This window comes from Rhamphochromis sp. 'chilingali', assembly GCF_963969265.1.
Source record: "Rhamphochromis sp. 'chilingali' genome assembly, chromosome: 2".
NCBI lineage: Eukaryota > Metazoa > Chordata > Actinopteri > Cichliformes > Cichlidae > Rhamphochromis > Rhamphochromis sp. 'chilingali'.
This window is the reverse complement of record NC_137930.1, coordinates 6,956,138-6,978,936: the sequence shown is the minus strand read 5'-3', so window position 1 is coordinate 6,978,936 and position 22,799 is coordinate 6,956,138. Positions and strand designations below refer to the sequence as shown.

General features: G+C 41.1%; 1 protein-coding gene across 1 annotated transcript; it reads right to left on the bottom strand.

The window, feature by feature from the left end:
* Positions 1-869: 869 nt before the first annotated feature.
* Positions 870-21,123, bottom strand: ccdc73 (coiled-coil domain containing 73; the record flags this gene model as incomplete). The annotated part of the gene is made up of 20 exons (XM_080875610.1): positions 870-1,086; positions 1,606-1,685; positions 4,242-4,381; positions 4,546-4,642; positions 4,870-6,392; positions 6,610-6,823; positions 8,280-8,420; positions 8,596-8,706; positions 13,150-13,254; positions 13,453-13,512; positions 13,775-13,897; positions 14,122-14,201; positions 15,192-15,327; positions 16,585-16,623; positions 18,061-18,135; positions 18,320-18,355; positions 18,447-18,518; positions 18,600-18,671; positions 20,787-20,927; positions 21,079-21,123. The coding sequence occupies 20 exons, from the start codon at positions 21,121-21,123 to the stop codon at positions 903-905; spliced, it is 3,474 nt and encodes a 1,157-aa protein (XP_080731736.1). The 3' UTR covers positions 870-902.
* Positions 21,124-22,799: the final 1,676 nt, after the last annotated feature.

Here is a 22,799-nt window from a genome sequence, read left to right as displayed (position 1 = left end):
TGAACTGTTATTTCTGTTAATTTAATAGGTGTAAACACAGTCAAACCAGAGTGTCCCGAGTTGTAATTGCCTCCAACAACAGCAGCAGCAGAAACAACATGGTGTAGACCAAAGGTGCCTCCACAATTAGAGCTCCTCTGAGACATGCCACACTGATTGGCTATGATGCTAATTAATGTTAATTAGCATGTTCCCAGCCTTTTTAATGGGCAACAGCGCTCTTGGTCCTTACTTATCCAGCTGTTTGCTGTGAATGCATGATTTACTGTGAATAATGTTTCCAGTAAAAGACATTCAACACATACCGATGTCCTGTTTGTGTGGTTTGATGAGTCAGTGTTGTGTCAGTGAGGCTGCAGAAACTTGTAGTGTATCTAAAGTCTTTGTATACAATATTTTGAAAACAACTGATAACCCTGTAATTTAATGAAATTACAAGAGATTGGAAATGTTGGATTTTTACACTGGTGACATCAGAGCCTTTTTAAAATTACTTAAATCACATGCAACTGTGTGATAAAATAAAATCTTACCAACGTAGCAGTAGTAGTATTGTATATTTGTCACTTAGAAAGGCTATCTTATCTTATTTTCATCTCTTCACTTAAAAACATAAAAATACACACGTGTGAAACAAACACACAAACTCTGCAGTTTTCCATTTAAAGCACAGAAATGTTAAAATAACAATAAAGTGAAGAATTAATGATTTGACCCAAAAAACTTTAAACTTCAAACAGCAATGTTAGAAGAAACTATACAGTTCAAAGGAATCAGTAACACATGTATATATTAAAAAGCAATTATGTTTCAGAACATTTAGACCTGCGCTAACAATAACTGTCAAACGTGTGCCACACAATGTCTCACCTAGGACAGCGAATAAAGACGACCAGCAGTTTCTACAGATTTGGTTCAGTTCGTTGTCTTTTGGGCAGACGGCGTCTCTCTGTCTTGAGGAACTGTTCGATTTTTGAGATCTGCGCCCTGAATGATTCCTGTTGATCGTCCCTCTCCTGGGAGCAGGAGAGTTCCCAGTTGGACTCTGAACTAGGTCCTGCAGCTAAGGTAGGAGCTCTGCTACACCTGATTCAAAGAAAACACTAGCATGAACTTGTTTGTAGTCAGTAATCATATTATTAATCATGTAATAATACACATTTCAAATTAAGCGATACAAATTCTCCTTACCATTAGACTGAAGTAATGCACTTAAATGAAAATGTTTAAGATAAGATAATAAGATAAAATAACCTTTATTAGCCCCGCACATGGGAAATTTGATTTGTTACAGCAGAAAGTGGACAGTGCAAAGTCACATAGCAAAAATTAGAAAAACGCTGGAATAGAATAAGATGATAAGAATACTTCTAAAACTTCTAAAATATCATTTTTAACCAAGAAAAAAAAAAAAAACCCTCTTGTTTTTTGTCAATACTTTTGTTAACTACTGAATGGGCCAAAACGTTAGTGAAGAACATTTTCATTCAGGTGTGTAGATACAAAGATAGGAGCTATGAAATTTGCCCATTATTACTTATTTACTTTGACATTTATTCTGGTTCAAATGCTGGTGTCTTCTTTCTAAAGAACAAACATACTCACTCTGCAGTGGTTTGCCATGACAGTTTGCTGCCTGTGCTGGAGGCTGGAAAAGAACAGCTTGGCGGAGGAGCTCTGCCATCCTGCATAAAAACGACGACAAACAGTAGATATCACCAAATATCCACTGTGAGAAAGCTGTGATCAGAATCAGAATCAGAATACTTTATTGATCCCTGGGGGAAATTATTTTTTGTTACAGTGCTCCATTATAAACCAACATAAACCAACATTAAGACAAGACAGACAATACGCTAACTAAGAATAGTACAATATATACATATATACACATACATAAGTCACTTATAAATAAATATTTGGAAAAGAAACATGTGTAGCTGTAGCAGCAAACAGTGTGTTAAGTGGATGCGTTGTACAGGGAGATGGCCACAGGCAGGAATGATTTCCTGTGTCGTTCAGTGGTGCTTTTCGGTAATCTCAGTCTCTCACTGAACGAGCTCCTCTGACTGACCAGCATGTCATGGAGTGGGTGGGAGGTGTTATCCAACATTGTCTTTATCTTGGACAGCATCCGCCTCTCCGACACCACCTTGAGGGAGTCCAGCTCCATCCCCACAACATTGCTGGCCTTACGGATCAGTTTATTAAGTCTGTTGGCATCTGCGACCCTCAGCCTGCTCCCCCAGCATGCAACAGCATAGAGGATCGCACTGGCCACAACAGACTCATAGAAAATCCTGAGCATTTTCTGGCAGATGTTGAAGGACCTCGGTCGCCTCAAAAAATAGAGACGACTCTGGCCCTTCCTGTAAAGTGCTGTGGTGTTTTTAGCCCAGTCCAGTTTATTGTCAATGTGTACTCCAAGGTATTTATAGTCCTCCACAATGTCAACACTGACCCCCTGGATTGAAACAGAGGTCAAGTGTTTCCTGGTCTTCCTGAAGTCCACGATCAGTTCCTTGGTCTTTGCCACGTTGAGCTGCAGATGATTCTGCTCAAACAACGTGATAAAGGAGTCGACCACAGCCCGGTACTCTGTCTCATCATCCCTGCTGATGATTGTGGTCACACAAAGTTTGTGTTTCATATTTATTATTCTATAATATAATAGTTTGAGATAATACAGTAAATAAGAAACACAAAGATTCTTCTATAGGATTTGGACTATTACTGGCAGATAAATCAAATGTATGAAAAGAGTGAGTATTCATAGTGTTCAACCTTCTCCTTCAGTTCTCTGTGGCATGCTTCTAGGCCAAATCCTGAGTGATCGCAATCTAGTCCTGATAAAGTGATAAAGTGGAATATCAAATGAACAATGTGGATTCACAACCCAGTAACTCCCCTGATCTGCAATCTATGGCCAATTCTGAAAATCAAGCGGACAAGCAGACGCCCACAGACTGTGATCAACCTGGTGCACCTATAAGGCAGAAATCTATCACCACCATTTGGTCTTTTTTTGGTACAAAAATGTCAGTTCAATGCTTAATTCCTTCATAAGAAAAGAAAAGACAGATAAACAAATTCAGGGCAGACAATAAGCAGCAACAACTGATATTTGTATCTGTATCCAGCCCAGAGAGAGCAGCCAGAACTCTTCGCTTTGGTCTTCTTTACAATTTGTTAAACTATCAGATGAGTTTGTTTTTTCCCCTCATACTCGAGTCATGCTGCAGCCCATCTCCCTCAACTGCGAGCACCTGGATTGTATAAAACACAGAGTGACAGTGCGGTGATGGTGACAAAAGAGTTTGGGAGCGTGTGAGAGAGAAAAAAAAGTGAAACAGCAAGAGGGTGGAGAAAGTGAGTGAGGGACAAATGATGAAGTGAGAGAGGAAGACAGAGCGAGAGTGCAGACCAGAGACTGAGTGAGTGAGAGAGGCGAGGTACCCAGGCATCATTAGGTACTTTTTCTTCCACAGGTCATTTGTTCTCTGTCTGTCTGGCTGTCTATGAGCTCAACATACATCAAGCCACATCCATTCGGTCAACACCTGACCGAACATTAATCAAAGAGCAGGAAAGTTTGAAACCTCTGAAATCTTTGTCAGATATTCTGCGTACTCTGTTAAACAAGTTCTCCTACATTCTAAATGTCCAGGACCACAAAAATGTTGAAAGAGCATTTTAATATCTAGTTCCTCTGAGGACATGTCAGGCTGTTGTAACGGGCATATTCATTCAAGCTCCAGCTCAAATTTCCCATGGGCTCCGCTCAGACACATTCTATAAAATGATGAAGCTCTGAATCTGTGGAACAGCAATGACCTCGACAGAGAAAACCCTTTTATAACGGTCATTCTGATGTCCTCTGAGGGGGGGGCACGCATTTCTATGTGAACACGACACTGTGGCCATTTCCTGCTGCTCAACATCAACTTGTACTAGAGAACACGATTAAAGCTTCACTGTGATGAAATGTACTTGGACACGGGCTTCAGCAGCTGAAATTAAATTTTCCAAAGTGCAGCTCGCACAGTGAGGACTCATCAATAAAGCTCTCAAATGTAAAGGTATGTAAATCATGAGCTGTGCTTTATCACTTGACTAGTGTTTTACAAGCTATTTTAAAATAACTTCTGTGACATACATATATGATTATTAACTCTCACAGTTATAAATGAGCCACCTTCTAAAGTGTCGTACCAGCAATTCCCTACTTCTTAACAACTGACCGTATCTGCTGCTGTTCTCTCTCTGCAGGTCTCCTGCACTGCTTCCCAGAGTCCCTGCTGCTTTCTCCTCAGGGAAGGTGCGGTCCCACAGACACTGGAGGCATTCAACAGGTCTGACGCCCTCATAATCACCAAGGGGACTAAGAGGAATGAGGTGAGATGGCAAGAACAGCAAGAAAGCAAGAATGAATGATGATTAGTAATGGTAAGAAACGCAGACGGACAATGAATTCACTGTGTAAGATGTTCCTAGTCATGCATCAGAGCAGTTTCTGTGCTCCTTAGTGAAATGATAAACCACCACCATTGTCGTGTTTGCTTTTGAGGGGCTTGGGTATTATTGTGCTGGCAGGATGTCCTGGGAATCCAGCAGTTGTATTCTGCTCAGACAGAGAAGATCCCTGGAAAAAAACACCAAGATTTTAACTGATATAAAACTAACCACAGCTTTAAAGCATTTCTACATCCGAATGTCAAAAAATTGTTACGATTACAAACTAAGATTAACTGCACTTCTCTAGGTTAGTGTAGCTAGTTAGTCCTGTATGAGCATCATATGACTTTTGAAACTGTTGTACATATTTTCATCACACAGCTTGAAAACGCTACAACCTTTTGATTCTAATACCTGGATTGGCTGGTGCGCTATGGTGACATCTGACTTTGTTCTGGAGTTTGACTTTCTTCTCTCGGGAGCGGCCCACTCAAATAATGGCCTGTAAGTCTTTTTGCTGGGCAGAGACGACTCGCCACAATCACTCAGCAGCTTCTCTCCTAACTCAGGCTGCTTGTGACCCAGACTTGTAACGAGTGGCAGCTTCGGATCTGTTTCACTTTTAGTCTTCTTTGTATCTTCTGTGTCCTTTATATGCTCACTTTTCACCTCAGAATCAAGGGTTATGGCACCCATCGTAATATTAACATTGCCATCTTTTAAGTGGGATTCTTCCATAGGTTTTTGATAGACATTCGTATCTACACTTGATTCATCTTTTCTTCTGTTCTCTACACTTGGATCACCCTTTCCTTCAACAGTTACCACAGACTTCCACTGCCCATCTTTCTGCTCTAAGCTTTCCAGCAGCTGCTCAGGTTCTGCCAGTTTTTCACTCACAGGTACATCAAAGATTTCATCTGTTTGCGTCATATCTGAAATAACATCAGAAGGAGTACGTGTTTCTGTATGTGTCTGACATGATCCCAAGTTTTCAGCGCTGTGAAAACCATATGAGTGACCAGCTGATGCGGCATCGTCTGTCTGTGAGGTACTTGACTGCTTCAGGTGTTCAGAAAGTCCAGCAGAAAGCTCCCCTGCTTTTTTGGTGGGAGGCTGACTTAGTGATCCTGTGTCTCCGTCTGAGCTTTGGACCTCGTTTTGACACAAATTTGAAACTTCCTGTTGTTCAGAGCTAACACTTTGATGTTCTCCATCTCTTCCAGTCTCACCATGGATCTTCAAATGTTTGCATTCAGCATCCTTTTCACTGACTTTCTGACAGAGACTTTGTGTGAAGTCTGAGGGTTTACAGACATCCACAGGCGGCTCAGCGCCCATGAAGTCAATGACCTGCAGTGTGTGGCTCTTTTCAGCAGTCATATCAGTGATCGTCTGGGCTCGTATCTGTGTTTGTGGTGTCTGCACTGCTGTCTTTTCTCTCTCCTTCGCTCCATCCGCTCTATCTTTTGTTTCTGTTCCAGCATCCTTTGCTGACCCCTCACTGTCCTCTCGCCTGTTTCTTCTATCTGTTGTTTGTGCCATGGCTGTTCCTCTCTTTTCTCCAGCACGTCCTCCCTCCTTCACATCTTCTCCTTGATCGTCTTCCCTATTCCTCAGCTGTCCTGTATTTTTCTCCTCTTCTTCTCTATGGCTATTTCCTTGTTTCCCGCTGTCCTTCTCTTCATGTTCTTTCTCATTCATTCCTGTGTCGTCTCCTTTATTTTTCATGTTTGTTGGTAAATCTGCAGATTCACCGAGAGAGCTGTAATCGGAGTTCGATGCAGTTATACTACTCGCAGAGCAACCTCTGATAAAGTGGGTATCATCATCAGACACAGAGAGAGCAGTATTAGTTAGATCTGAAAGCACATCAGGGTTGTGTTCACTTTTCGAGTTGTTAACCCCTTTGTTCAATGTTATGGCCTCTGTGGCTCCTGTCCCAGAAAAAGTACACGAGCTGAAATTCATGGTAAGTGGACAACTGGGCATTTTTAGGTGGCTTAAAGGCTCTTTTATTGTTTGTGACTGTTGTTTTGGGACTTTTTGACCTAAAAGAGAATAAAACGCGCATGAGAAAAAATAAGAAAATGACTGTCTCATAGTGTCTTAGAACATATTTATCGTCTGTATGTTTATATTTAGTGTGCTGACCTTCAGTTTCTGCAGTGGCAAGTATCTTAGTTCCAGTTGCTGTGTCCTCTAAACGGTCTGGAATTTTGGCCTGAGAGGAGACCGAGTGCTGCAGACTGCCAAAGCCGGGAAGCTTAGATCTGGAGATGCGTTCACTTACAGATTCCTCGCCTCTAACTTCCTCCACAGAGGTGGGATGGGTAGAAACACTGAGTGTCTGGCTGCTGTCTCTTACCTGTGCAAAGAAAAATAAACATGCATGCATTCACATGACAGTTTCTCTTATAAACTCACCTACTATACATCAGCTACACCTGCTGTTATTAACATTATTCCCATAGCTGTAAATCAGAATATTATGAAAAATATTATAGTGAGCTCTGTTCCTGGTTTCTTTATCCCTGAATGTTCAAATGCTGACTCTGGTCTGTTTTGAAAGGTTTGTCTAATAAATGAGAGGACCGCTTTGCAGTTCTTAACGTTCTGCAAGTCAGCACATGTATTTCACTTTCTGTCAAAACTGCTGAAAACACAACCTGTTAATTTTTCATTTTAGTTATTTTTCATTTTTAATATAATCATCCAACACTGCAACAGTACAGATATTGGTAGAAAAAAGTGAAGGTCCCCTGTAAATACTTTAAACTTATCAATTGAGTAGTACAAAGTCTGCGTGATGAGTTTTTCCATGTAAAAACAGAGTTGTAGAAAAGTGTTTATTGTGTTCTGTTAAGAGAAACTCTCTTCTTCTTCATCTCACCCTATCCCTAGCATCCTCTACTGTCACACCAACATCCATGAATCTTCTTTTCCTCTTTTCCTCCTGCCTGCCAGCCCCATATTTAGCATCCTTTGCCCAGTGTATCCACTATCTCTCCCCTGTACGTGTCCAACCGTCAGCCTTGCCGCTATAACTCTGCCTCCGAAACACTGAACCTGAGCTGTCTCTCTGATGTACTCAAATCAAGTAAAGTTCGTCTCTACAGGACATTTAAAAACAACAGCTGTTGAACAAAGTGCTATATATCTAAAATGATCAAATCAAATAAAACACAGGAGAAAAATGACAGAGTTAAATGAAATATAAAGCTGTGTAAAAACAGCACAAATGAAAGTACTTCAAACTCATTCTGATTTAAAAGCCAAAAAATACATACGGGGTTTGAAAGCATCTAATACTGGAGATGTCCTGATGTTAGGGACAATTTGCTCCACAGACCTGATCCCCTTTGTGCTTTAATCTGGAGCTCGGCCTCTTGTCCTTTTTCAGCACCACTGTCTCTATAGCAGCAGGTCTCACCGCCATCTTGCAAACCTTCCCTTTCACTCTTGCTTTCACAAATCACCCAAGACACTCATCTCCAACAACTGTACCCTGCCTACACTCTCTTCTTCACATTACTTGTGCACTGCCCATTGCTTTGAATGGTTAACCCCAGGCATTTAAATTCATCCACCATCACTGCTTCTTCTCCTTGGAGCATCCCTGTTACATCTGCTTGTTTTTACGAACTTTTATTTCTCTTCTCTCCAGAGCATACCTCCACCTCTCCAGGCTCTCTTTCATCTGTTCACTACTTCCGCTACAAATCACAGTGTCATTATTTGTCATTTGTAGCCCCCCGTACCCATCTTTCACTCCTGCCTCACATGACACGTGTAATCCCCTACATGTGTTTTTGGATACATACCTCCATTTCATGTATGTGCTGTTCATGTGATTTGGCCTGTAAGGACAGCTCAGCGTGTTTCTGATGAAGATCATCATAAGCCTCTTTCAGTGCTTGAAGGGCTTCTTGCTGTGTCTTGAGGTGATCCAGAAACTTCGTCTTCTGTTTACCCACACAGACAAATGAAAGATGTGATTTTAAATGAGCTTGTATGATTTTCTGGCATCTTCCCATATACACATTAAGTCTGCTATAGAAGAGTCCAGCCTGACGGACACTGTAAATATGTGCTACTATCATCACAATGCCTTCTCCCACAGCACAGTTTTTCTTCTACCTCTTTGTCCCAGCTGGTCTTGGAAGCAGCATAGCTCTCCATCAGTTGGGCCACCTTGTCTTCCATTGCCTTGCTTTGCTCTCCCATCACCTCATGTTCCTGTTTAAGGGCCTGCAGTAAAATTAATCGCCCATGTGGTTTTAGTGCAGTACTAAATTTTTATGTGTTTATTTAATGTGAACAGGGGGTTCTAAACAGGGCAGGCAGAGAGAGGACTTCTTGCTAATACAAATCAGTTGGCTTGTGTCATTTTGATAATTATTTTAATAAATTAATGAATAGGTGAATTAAAATGAGAGGGGGTGGTATAGAGAGAAGAAAAGAGAACAATAAACTTTAAAGCTATAAATGCAGAATAAACACACTATCATTCAGTTGTGGAGCCGACTATATTCACACATGTACATGCTGTGATATACAACATCCCATTCATCAAGTTTATGGGAAGGAACAATGGTTGTCATTCATTTTGGTCTTTGCATAAATTTACTCTATAATCATTTAAATAGACCCTGAAAAATTTCTGATCTGTGTGGGACCAATGGGTGGTGCAGGGTTTTATCTGGAGACATAAATCACATTTTCTATCAGCCAAAACTCCAACGTGCATGAAAAGGAGGTTTCTACAAAGGTGAAGTGGGATAACAGACATGTCATTACTATAAGTTTGGCATTTATTTTTGTTTTTGCACACAAAAACCAATTAAAGTATTCTAACATAAAAGGACTGAAATCGCACTAACTTTAAAGTCCAGAGTCTGTAAGGATAAATTTCATTCGCCCCAAATTTTTTGTTAAATGTGGCTTAAATGTATGACTGTAATTTGTAAGAATCAACAAGATAAATTCTTCTATTTCTTCCTTATTATTGATAAACAAAGACACACCTGGAGCTAATTTTTTCTCTCCTGTAGGCAAAAAAAACTTTGTTATTATTAAATCAATTTTGCTTACCAGTGATGCTTACCAATATTTGTACTACATACAGTATATGATAGTTAACATGAATACACCAGTTAAAAATAAATCAGGAGATTAAGATGTGCTATTTTTTCTGATTTACACTTTACATTTCTATTCTTTTCTTCTTTGCAACACTTTTCTAAATGTGTGATTAAGGTTGAAATGTGTATTTGGACATAATTATCCAATCTAACACATTAATAAACAAGAAGCACTCCAAAATGTAGCTCTCTCTCTGGGCACTATTTACTTAGCATGACGAAAGTTTCAGCCTGTCTCAGCAATGCAAAGCCCCCAGCATCCAACATCACCATGGAGGAGAGGAAGACACTCACATCACTTAGTGATGACAACAACATTATCATCCTTGCAGCAGACAAGGGTCGGTGCACAGTATTGCTAAACCAGAAAGACTATCATGAGAAGATTTTGTCACTACTCAGTGATGAAAATACTTATAAGCCCCTGAAACGAGACCCAGGAAGTGGCTACAGGAAGAGGGTGATAGACTGTCTGAAGCAGTGAGAACAAGACAAGGCTATCGACCGGACCTCATACCACAGGCTGTACCCAGGGGAATCTACACCAAGTCTGTATGGTTTACCGAAAATACATAAACAGGGTGCACCTTTAAGACCGATTGTCTGTATGATCAACTCTGTCACCTATAACATCTCCAAGTTTCTGGCTTCGATCCTCAACCCGCTGGTGGGCAGCTCTGAACACCACATCCAGAACACCCTGGATTTTGTTGAGAAGGTGAGAGATGTCATTATGGAGGCAGATGAAACCATGGTCTCGTACGACGTTACATCTCTCTTCACTTGCATCCCAGTCACGAAAGCGTTGGAGGTAGTCCGTAAGAGATTAGGATGACCCCAACCTCAGCAACAGGACCACTCTCAGCATCGACCAAGTGTGTTTGAACTGTGTCTTCATTCCACCTACTTCACATACAAGGGTCAATTCTACAGGCAGAAACATGGGTGTGCCATGGGCTCCTCAGTTTCACCCATCGTGGCCAATTTATACATGGAAGAAGTGGAAAAAAGGGCTTTGCTATCCTACCCTGGAACACCACCAAGCCATTGGTTCAGATATGTTGATGACACCTGGGTGAAAATCAAATCTCAGGACGTACCACATTTCGCGGATCACGTTAACTCGGTGGACCGACACATCAAATTCACCAGGGAGGATATGAAAAGTGGCAGGTTAGCCTTCTTAGGCTGTGAGATTTCCATCAGTAATGGGGGCCATCTAAAAGCTGACGTGTACCGTAAACCTACACCAGTATTTAAGGTTTGACTCTCATCATCCACTGGAGCACAAACTGGGTGTCATCAGGACGCTACAACACAGAGTGAACACCATCCCCACTGACACAGCGGCCAGGGAGGCAGAAGAACAGCCCAAGCGAAAACCTGTAGTGATCCCATATGTGTCAGGAGTATCGGAGCAGTTGAGACGCATTTTTTCTAAACGCCGGGTCTCTGTGGCTTTTAAACGCCAAAACACGCTGCGCCAAAAATTGGTCCACCCCAAGGATCGGCTCCCCCGACACAAACAGAGTAACATAGTGTACGCTGTTAAGTGCCAGGAGGATTCCCGGGATATATACATCGGGGAAACCAAACAACCTCTGGAGAAGCGGATGGCACAACACAGAAGAGCCACCTCGTCTGGCCAGGACTCTGCAGTCTGTTTACACCTACAGGCCAGTGGACACTCTTTCAAGGATGAGGATGTACACATCCTGGACAGGGAGGAACGCTGGTTTGAGCGCAGAGTCAAGGAGGCCATTTATGTGAAAAGGGAAAGACCATCTCTGAATCGAGGAGGGGGCCTAAGGGTACATCTGTCACCATCTTACATGTTGTGATTGCAGCCATTCCCCAACTCTCTGTGAATGGTACTCATGGCCATTGATCAGTGGTCTTTGATCAGTGGGTTTTGGTCAGTGGTTGTTGATCAATGGTCATGAGAATTTGCATAATTATGATTAAGGAACTGACCTCCCAGCCCATTGTTCCTTCAGTGGGCTGGTTTCAGTCATTATGCAAATGTACTGTTTATAAGATTGGAAACTTGCAGTCAGCTGAGACTGAAGAAGTCACTTGGATGAGTAACGAAACGTTTCTCCCACAAAACGCTACGTCCAGATGAACAGAATCAACTTTTGGAGATTAGCATGACAGAATGTGTCATGCGGCGGCTGTGTGAAGGCAAGAGAGGACCCAAATGCACGGCTCTAGACACACGGGGATGAACTCAAAAGGCCGGTCTTTATTAACAGGAACATAAGAAGTCATATAAAACTATACTGGGAGCAACTAAAAGCTGAGGCGCTGGGAAGACACGGAAAATGCACACAACCTAGAGGGACGACGCAACACAGAACAAAGGGACACTCTGACATAAATACACAGAAGGTAACGAGGGAAGTGGGAACACACGGGGAACACAGCTGAAGACAATTACTCATGGCCGAGCAGGGAGGACACGAAACTGACGATACTGACACCAAGATGTGGACCTTAAACACAACACAGTACACAGAGATGAGCACGGAGAGAGAGAGGCAGAGAGAGAGGCAGAGAAGAAGGATGAATACGAGGGGATGAGGAGAACACAGAACACATAGGATGGGAACACGGTACCAGAGCAAACACCACAATAAAAACATGGACACAGGGGGAATCCAAATACCAAACCAAACAATCCAATGGACATAAGAAACAAAATACAAAACTACAGAAAAACTAAGAACACTGGGTCAAAATGACCCAGGACCATGACAGAATGGGGTGTAAACTCCACTCTACACCCCTACAGAGTTTCACCAGAATTCATTCTAAAGTTTTCAAGCTATTGTATTTACAGACAGAATGACATGCACACAAATGCCTTCAAACCAGAAACTCCTTGGTGGAGGTAATTTCAAGCCGGGCACTCAGATACGCATATTAGCTGTTTTCTCTCTTTTGATCTGTTAAAGTAAACTTCACATGCGTTTCATCATCGGGGATTGTAATTTAGGTCTGCAGAGACACAACAGACAGATCACACGCAACTGCAATGAGATGCTCAAAGCAAACAGACAAAAAACAGTTGCCCTTGAAAATAATAATAAAGCTGAATGAGAGTTTGGTGTGCAGGAGGAACTGAAGAACACATCAAACTGGAACTGTCCAGAACACCTAGAAACTTTTTCTCCATCTTACCATCACATGAAGATAAGGAACTTTGGTGGGAATTTAGTGCAGAATACAGGTAAGTGAGAAGTACTTTTCACTTGCCTGTATTCTGTAAAGTGACTTTTCAAATGAGCTCATTATTATAACGCGAATGCAAAAAGAACCAAGTTTTTTTTTAGACTGATCCACTTTTTGAATGACAGCAATTGTAAGGGGACTGAGTTATTTTTAAAATGCACTACATGTGAACCCCCACAGATGTAATCTCCTTGTCTGAAAAGTGAAGCCAATTCAGAAAAAGGCTACCAAGGCATGGCAAGAGGGAAGTCTTGGCTAACATGTATACATGTGAAGAGTTACATCCACAAAATAGTACAGGATGAAATACTCTGACCTCGCACGTCTGTCTTTGTGTCTGTAGCTCCAACTCTACTCTCCTCACTGTCTGCGTCTGACTCAGCAACAGCTGCTGGGTGTGCTGCAGAGACCGTATCACCTCCTAAACCACACACAGACACAAACACAATAATGGCGCACAAACTGACCGGGCTTGATTTTGGTTTATTTGAACCTTGACATCATAAAAAGTGGAAATACTTCAAAGGAGTTTCCAAAACAATCACGTTCACAAAATTTCACTGAAGGAAGAGACTCAACATTAAAGCTGTCTAGGTTTAGTCATGTTCCAGGTCCTTACCTGCTTTTCTGCTAGTTCAGTTGCATTTTCCTCCCTTAGCTTCTTGTTCATTTCAGTTTCCTAACCATACAAAAAAATAAATATTGTCTGTGTCAGAACTGGATTAGATTTTTCAGCATTAATCAATCGATCCATCTATCCTCTTCTACTTATTTAAATAAGGGTTGCAGTGGGGCTGGACCTTATCCCATGTACTATGCAGCGGCAAACACTTTTGCAGGGCTAACATGCAAACTTCACACAGAATGGGATTTGAACCTGGGATCATTTGGCTGTGAATTGCTAGAATAAAACACGATTTCTGTTAATGACCATCATTTACCAGCTTCAGCTTCTGGTGCAGCTGCTGTATATGCTGCTCTCTGCCTGTGGGACTGTAGGGTTTGGCCGGTCTAACTGAAGTCATCTTGGCCTTGCTGAGCTCATTACTGACTTCATCCAACTCCTGACAGGACACCATAAGAATCACAGGATTAGTCAAGCTGATGCCTCACAAACTACTCAGGCCACTGGACAACTCAAATAATACACTCAATATCTTCTAGTTTGAAACAACAATATATTTTAGTGGCTGATATTTAACTGATAACGCCAAATGGTACAAAGTTTAGAAGGAAAATCACAAAAATGCCTCAAACAATCTAAATGCTAGACCACTTGGCCCCATACCTTCTTTAGTGACACAATGGTTGCTGCTTGTTTTTCATTAGCAGAAGTCAGTTTCTTGTTTATTCTCATGGCTTCATCAACTGGAAATTGACACATAGTGCAGCATGAAACATACACAGCTTATACATGAGGGCAAACAGGAAGGATTCCCATCTAAATCACAAATTCAATGAAAAAACTAAACAACAGGACACAAGATGAAATGGATTTCCCATTGCAGTTGGTTTACCACTAATTGTAACAGACACTAAAATAATCCCAATATTTGGCCAGAAAATGCCTCTTGGACTTAAAAATTGAGGCTGGTGTTGTGCAAAAGGTCAGTTTAAGAACACACGTCTCATTAAACATGACTACATCTGGGCTTCATTGACAAAAACTCTACCTTTAGCTGACAGGAAAAAGAGGAAAGTATGTTAGATGAGTAGACAGCAAGGTTAAAAAGTTAAAGAGCAGGAAAATAATGTGATGGATCAATCCTGCCTGGTGTCAGCAGGACAGGCTGCCTGGTGTTGGTGGTGTGGGAATATTTTCTTGGCTCACATAAAGCCTCTAGATAGCAACCCAGTGCTAAACTAAACCTCACTGCTGACCTGGGAGATGTCTTCATAGTTTACTCTTATCAAAGTGTTCCTAGAGGAGCATTTAAAGAAACATGACAGTGACCTTTGCGCATTACCCAGATCTTGACCCCAAAACAAAGACGAGGATAAAGTGAAATGAATGATGTGAAGGAAGATTTTCTCAGGAATGAATGTGCTGTTGAAAATTCTGCATGAGCAGAGACATACTACTGTATCACGTCACGATGTACCAGGATCCCTGTGAACTGTTTCCAGCACCTTATTATATTTATAACCGAGAGAATTCAGGCTATACTGGGAACAAACCAGAACCTCTTCTGCTGAAAACAACCTAATAACACTCAGTAATGACAAACTGAAGCGGCACATATGTGAAATGCGTGATCTGATTTGTGTATATAATTGTTTGCATGGGATCATTAGTAAGCCTAGAGTGATCATCATACAGAACATTAATTTATATATCTGTCTTTCTGTATCTATTACCATTCTGCTCCAGGTTGTCATGGGCCTGCTTGACCATGGCACACTGCCTGGACAAGGCACTGAATCTTTTCTCCACCTCTCCCAGTTGGCTCAGGTGGCCGTCCTTTGTCCGGCTCTGTAAGGCCAGTTTCTGTTCCTGTGGAGGGGCCACAGTTAAAACAGACAAGAAGAAATATGTTGAGGAGGACCCGGCCCGTTAATGGACACAGATCCTGGGACTGTTTGTATATCACTGAGGATGATTCTACATGTGACTGACATGTCTCTAACCTATGAGGGCCCTCGGTTTGTCAGTTTGATCCGCCCCTCACTTGTTATATCTGGTTTCAAATGATAAATGGTGACAGCAAAACTCCTTAGACTTTAAAGCCACCACCACCTGCCTGTCCCCAGCTTCTCTCCCCTCCCCCTTAAAAGTTAATTGGTTGATGAGATATGCCCATATGCAGATGTTTTACTTTTGTAGGGGTCAGATTAGCAATTTCACCCTGACTCCAGTTCTTCCTTTGCCCATTTTTTAACCCCTTATCCACCTTGGGGGCTTAAGAGAAAGACTTATCAAGTCGCCAGTTCATCACAGGGCAATACAGACACAGGTGACACACTTTCACATCCTACAGCCAAATAAGAAACACCAGTTAACGTAGCATGCAGGTCTTTGGACTGTGAGAGGAAACTAGAGCTTCTGGATGAAACAGGGAGAACAAACAAACTCATCACAGAACGACTACAGGTCACCAGGAGGTTCAAATCCAGAACGGACCCTCTATTCACCACCACGCTGCCCCTTTATTACCAGCTTGTAGCAGATTGATGGCTGTGGCTCAGCAAAAGGAGCTAGCTTATTTTGCAAAATAAAGACATACGACAGTGGAAACAGCTGTCAAGTAAAGTGAGGGTCACGCTTTGACAGAGTTAGTGCCTGCCTCTTTCAGTGAAATGTAAGAATCAAGTGGGCTCATGCTTCAGAGCGCTTTATCGCTCTTCAAACTGCCATTACAGTTTGATTGTGTGTATCAAGCTGAGCAGATTCTTTCCGTCTCCCGTTTTCTCACTCACTCCCTTCTCTTTCATTCTCACTCCCTTCAGTCAATCTGTCCGACTCTCCTTTTCGCCAGATCTCTACAACTCCCTCTCACTCTGCTGAGCCACCGGCATGCGAAGAAGGTTAAACTGAGCGAGGCCCAGTTATAAAATATTTTAATAGAGATATTTTCTCTGCTGTGCTGGCAGTTCAAAGTGTCACACACTCCCTATCCGTTACTCCTGATGAGCTCTCCCCTCTAAACCCATCCCTCCTTAGCACCATTCCCTTATCCTCCTCTTTTAATTTTACTCCCCTCCCACCAACCTTCTGTCAACAGTTTGTATAAATGGAAAAATCCTTCCTTACCAGCTCACTTGATTTCTTCTCCAAGTTGTACTTCAGCAACTGTGTGACAGAAGTAAAAGAAAATTAGCGAGCCTGTTTTTGAGAGCGGCTTCTAGAAAATAGAAATAAGTGATGTTGCAATCGTACATGACAGTTTTCAACACATCTGGAATCAAGATGGCACATTTTTAATAACAGCAGCAACTGAGTGAAATTTAAAGCAAGTCTTGCTTTTTCCAAAGTTTAAAAAAAACCCTTCACATTTCAGCTTTGAAGCCTGTGTTGCAAAGACTTCCTTAACATGTTCAGGTAAACAAAAGCAACATAAAACATATTTAAAAAGAAATAATTTGAATCTACAATCTTTTAAAAATGCAAAAATTCTACCAACTAAAGATCATGTAATGTGACACAAAGCCCCATCTCAACATACGCTTTTGTTTCAGTACTGTAACTCTCTCTCTGCATCTGCATGTCCAAATGTTTTGTTTTGCCATCATGTCATGCAGACATCTCACTTTCAAATACACTGTCTTTACGGGCTCTGTGATTAAGTCCCTCCACGTTTATAGACTTTTGGCATAGATTGTTACACAATGAACGCCTCACTGACAGGACTCAAAGGGCCACCAGATGTTTTCTCATTTTGCCAAATTGTTGTGTTTTTTTTTTTGCTTCTTTAAACTGTATACTTACTTCCACCTACAAACAACGAATCAAACAAAAAAACACTGACTTTGTCCAAATTACGTCTTAGGCCAGGAGAAAATACAGTTTCCTTTTTTATTCTTAACATATAAAATGTAAACAACAACAAAATATTTTGCCCCAAAATACAGAAAAAAATAGTCCTAAAGGTAAAGTTTGGGGGCAATAATACCCCATTTATCATTTGCATGAATTTAAACATTACTATGAATATGAAAAAAAAATTTCTACTAGAATTAAAATAGCTGGTGTATGAATCTTTTTATATTTCACATTACTTGAACTATACAACACCAGTGGTGTGCAGATAAGTCAAGGTACATGGCAATTAAATCACTTCAGTGCCACCTGTCACTTGTGTGATAATGTGTTAAATTAAAGAATCCACCAGACCGTGTCACAAGATTGAACACAAACGGGCTTCATTTTATCCAAACACAGCAGTCAGAGTCTCCCAGATAGAATATCAAAAACGGTCTCTATTGTCTCTGTAACACGGCTGGGTTGTTAAAGTGCGTTGGACCGTGAGTACGATCGTTTATCACCTCTGTGGTGTCAAGTCTGAAGATGAGCAGAGGGGAGCCGGAGCGGGCCAGGCTCATGCACCAGAACCCTTGACTCTGATCGAGCATGCCTTTTCTTTATTTACTTGTCTCTCTGAACAGTTTAACGATTAAACTGTGTTATCTTGCTTATTTTTAATAAAGAAGGGATAAAAGGTGCTGATGGTGTGCATGTTACAATAAAACAGAGATAGAGAAGAAAGAAGAATGTTGAACAACTCAGTACCTGCAGTGACTTCAGCTCTTCCTTTAAGTTGTTAATCTCCTTGTCTTTTAACTCAGCAATGACCTGATATTTCCCCTGAAATGTTAAATTCATTTTGAGTGTCAAAAAAGCAATAAAAGCCCAAAGCACAGCACAAAAGAATTCACTCCGAGGGCCAAAACTGTGCAACTGAGATGAGTAAATTTACTTCTCCTCTAAAGACATTTATTGAATAAAATGCTCTATCGTGGGGATGTTTGGGGGAATAAGAGTTCTGTACCTTTTCCTCCTCTGTGTTTCTTAATTTGGCCTGAAACTTGAGAAAAGATAATAAATTATTTGGAAAGGTTTTAATACATTGTTAAAAGTCTTGTTTAGAAATGAAAATGGAGGAATAAAAACCACACCTGTTTCTTAAGATTTGTGAGTGACTCAGTGTGTTGCTTTGTCACAGATTCAATTCGATGCTGTAGGGATTCCTGCAAATGAAAGGGAAGACGGAAGAAAGTTACTGATGATCTCATCTATTCTTTGATATTACTTGTTAAATAAAGCTGTACCTTCTCCCATTCCATCTCCTGCTTCTCCAACACCAGCTTACTGATCTGATCCTCAAAGCGGGTTTCTGCATCCTAAACCAAAAAAACTGACTCTCAGGCATCAGTAAGTTCACAATTAGACAAGCAACCAGGAAACACCTGATAAGAACATTTAAACGGGAAAGCTGTGACTAAGAAGGTGTGATTCAGTCTGAAAATCTTCATCTTTTTCACTCTGTGGGCCAGTGGAGTTGAGCCAAAACTGCAAAGTGCTTTAAGTTTCTTTGGTTCAGTCCTGCGTATCTTTTGTGGAAGCAGTCAGTGACGGGGGAACATTAGAAGGGAGGTGATATTTGTGGAAAACCATCCCTATCCTCCCTCTTCTCTTGGAGAAGGCAGGTAAAAGTCAAGTGCTCACTATATCCAGGGGACTTTTTTATGTGCACGTGGGAGCCGGTTAACTCAGCGAGCTTATTTTATAAGTTCCTATTAAAGTATGCTACCAGCGTGGCACAAAAAAAAGAAAAAAGGAGTACACAGGAGATAAAGCTGTTATTTTTCCACCAGGGAATAATTGCTGTGTGTATGTGTGAGTGCATGTGTTAAATGCACAGCAAAGCCTTTCTAAGATCAGTAATCCATGTAAATTAAAACAGGTAACTGTGTATCAAGAGAAGGCCGAAAAGCCATGTTGCACAATCTCATCTATAGCTTTTCATCTTTTTACCATTTTTACTGCTGTTCTGAATGGTCACCTTTTATTGGGCGTTAAAAAACAAAAAATGGCATTTGGAAGTTTGTGGGAATAAAAATTTGAGTTGGAAAAAGTTTGACACTGTTTCCAGATCACACTAAATCTCATATCACATGCATTTCATGTAATGTGACATTTCATCTTACTCGCAGTTCTTCCCCATTTATGACTCATCTTCACCAACTAAAGCTGCTGGTTACACCACTTTAAAAAAAAGAAAGTGCTGGAATTTGACCTGCTCAGGAATGTCCGGCTCCATCATGACATCCTCTTGCCTCTCAACCTTCCCACCCCCGTGAACGACACAACTACAAAGTGCTACTTTGATAACGGCAGTGCCTGAGGAGGAACAGACTGATATATCATCTAATGTCTGTGTCTGAGTTAACATGACTATAACAATAAAAGCTCAACGACCAACATCCCATTTTTGCTCCTCTAACCTTTAAGCACACTCGGATTTAAAGTACTTGCTGGAGGGGAGAAAGCTTTATTCTTTTTGTTAGTTCTTTACAAACAAATTGACTTTGTGCTCATTGGTTAAGGGCTAATAGGCTTATATGACCCCCTCCCCTCTTTCTTGACATAATGTGCATCATATCCAGCAGGGTTAAATCCACGTAGCCAAAGGGGCACTTAGCTTTCTCTATGAATGCTCTAATACCAACATAACCAATATATTTGTGAAATTACACTGCTCTTCAGCCAAACAGAGTCATTAGTGTCTCAGTTCTACTCAGGAAATGGTGATATAATACAGAGGAATAGAGGAAGTGAGCAATACTAGAGACAATACACATAACAAGGCACCTCAAAGTTCAAACAGCTCTCATGTCAGCCAATTCCGAACCTAAACGAGCACAGCGTAATTCCCAGAAAGCCGCTGCTAATAATGACCAGTGTTGACACAGAGCATGTGCTCACGCATCTGCTTATAAATCTTTGCTTTTAGTATTGTTTGAAATTATGCATAAGTCAGTATCGTGTATCATTCTAGTACCAACCAGCTCAGATATTATTTAAATAAAATAGCTTCACTGCACTAATTTGGTAAATTGATATGAAATGTTCTGCTAATTTATGTGATCAGTATTTAAAGTATGGATGAACCTTGCTTGGAGCTGGTAGATTTTTTAAAGTTAGGAATCAGTGAACTCTGTCGCTAAGCTGCTGTTAATTACTGCTAATAGAAGATGGAGAAAGGGATCAAGGCATGACACTCAACGCAGTACTACCACTGCCCACGAAAGGGCTACATTGGATCACTGGTCTATTATACTTGTTACAGTTTTTTTTTAAGTACTTACGTCTTTTACCACCATGGAGAAACAGAAAAATGCCACTGGAGCCATGACACAGGACGTGATTTTGATTATGAAATTAAAATAAAGTATACTTCAAGGAGATGGTACCTTAATGCCTTCACAGTGACATGGTTACAACTTCAACTTTACCCTCCGAATATGCAGCTCCTGTACGGCTTCGAGCAGATTGGTTTTGAATTCCAGCAGCTGTAGTAAGATGTTCCCCCCACTCTCCGTCTGACAGTGTGAGCTGGAAAGATTCAGCTCATGTTCCAACACATCTTCTCCAAACTGAAAAAGAAGATCGAAATCTCAAACAAAGCTAAGATTGAAACAATATCATTCATGTAAAATGTATTTTAATCTCATCTTTTGTCAAGTAAACAAACCAGCTGATGGATGTTATTTACTTTGCCTTGCACTGTCAAAATTAGTAACTTACAGTGGTGTGGGTGGGAAGTGTCTCAGACTCTGTGCTAACATCCATCGAGTCGTTTCAGGGCAGCCAAAGGTCCCACTGGGCCTCTTCTGCCTGATAATCCGGTGGGGTGGGAGTGGGGCGCATTTTGTTGGAAAGGTTAATAGAATAGACGGTTTAATAAGCAGTAACATCTCTGCCTTTCCACTTATGAGCTTATAGGCTTATAATTACTTCCTCATCTGCAATTTTTACCCCTAAATGATTTTAGTAGAAATAATAGAGAAGAACATTAAGGCCTCGTAATACTTCTCAATCACTGCAGTCTGACCTAATGGCTTTGAAATGACTGTTAGGGCTTTTTTCTTTCTTTGTTTTACACCGCTTCCATTGCGATGAGAAGATAACACCTCGATAAGCCATCCAGGTTCAAATGAACCAGCCCATCGACACTAATAGGGGTCAGAGCAATAACACTGAATGGACAAATTGCACTGTCAATGCTTTTTAAATTACCTGGGTTATTTAATTTGACCTGTGGATAGTCCTCTGCAACTGTCCCTTCAACATAACCAAGAAACTGAGTGACACACACACACACTGCAAGCACACACCTACTGAAAATATAACTATTTAAGTGGGAGGTCTCCACTAGCCAATGATCTCTTAATAGAACAGACCTTTTTTCTCCCATTTAACCTGCGCTAGTATCAATCATGTTGGAGAATTAAATGATCCCTGCTAGAATTGGCTACTATCATAAACTGACACTGTGACCCCCGGCTGAGCAGGGAGGGGATTTGTGCAAGCGTGCGTTAGTGTGTCGCTCTCCTGGCGCACTATGTGCACAGCCTGAATGTGTATGTGTGAATGTGGCAGGAGGGGAGGAAACTGCAGTGTCTTTATTTGCTTTTCCTGGGATTTAGTTGAGCAGGTATTAACTACCACCTCCAAGCCATGAAGGGACAAATTAAAAGAAGTGCCGTAGCCATTAAAATGGAACATTTCTGTCAAGTAACATGAAGTTTGCATTATCTTTGTGTGAGTTATGCTGGTAACTGTTTTGTAATACAACCATAAAAGAAAGTTAAAGAAGCTCTGAATCTGTAATACATGCAATCCAAGTGTGGATACTGCCAACTACTGCAACACAACAATTTGGCTTCTTTATTTTACCTCGTCAAGTAAAAGAAATGCAGGGGTTAAACTGATAAACTCTACTTATTTTCTTTTCATGCTGGCTTACTGTCACATTGTTAATGATATGATAAAGTAAGTGACCTGTGCTTCACCTCGTGTGACCAGTAAAATGTCACGCACACCAAACTTTCTGACTTTAAAAGGGATGTTGTGTTTTTAGTCTGAAGCGGCTTGTCTTTCTTTCTAAGTTGGAAAACTAATAAGAAAAATATATTTAAACATTATCACGGGGCGACCGTGGCTCAGGGGGTTGGGAAGCGTATCTGTAACCGGAAGGTCGCCGGTTCGATCCCCGGGCTCTCTGTCCTGGTCGTTGTGTCCTTGGGCAAGACACTTTACCCTACCGCCTACTGGTGTTGGCCAGAGGGGCCGATGGCGCGGTATGCTGTCCTCCTTCCAATAAAATAGAATTTAAAAAGAATGTATCAATAATCATACCTTATTATTAAATCAACATCAAATGAACATCAACATAAGCTGTAATATACTGTGGGCTTATTTATGTGTGTGAAAAACGACGTACCCCCCGTGATTCAAGCACTTGT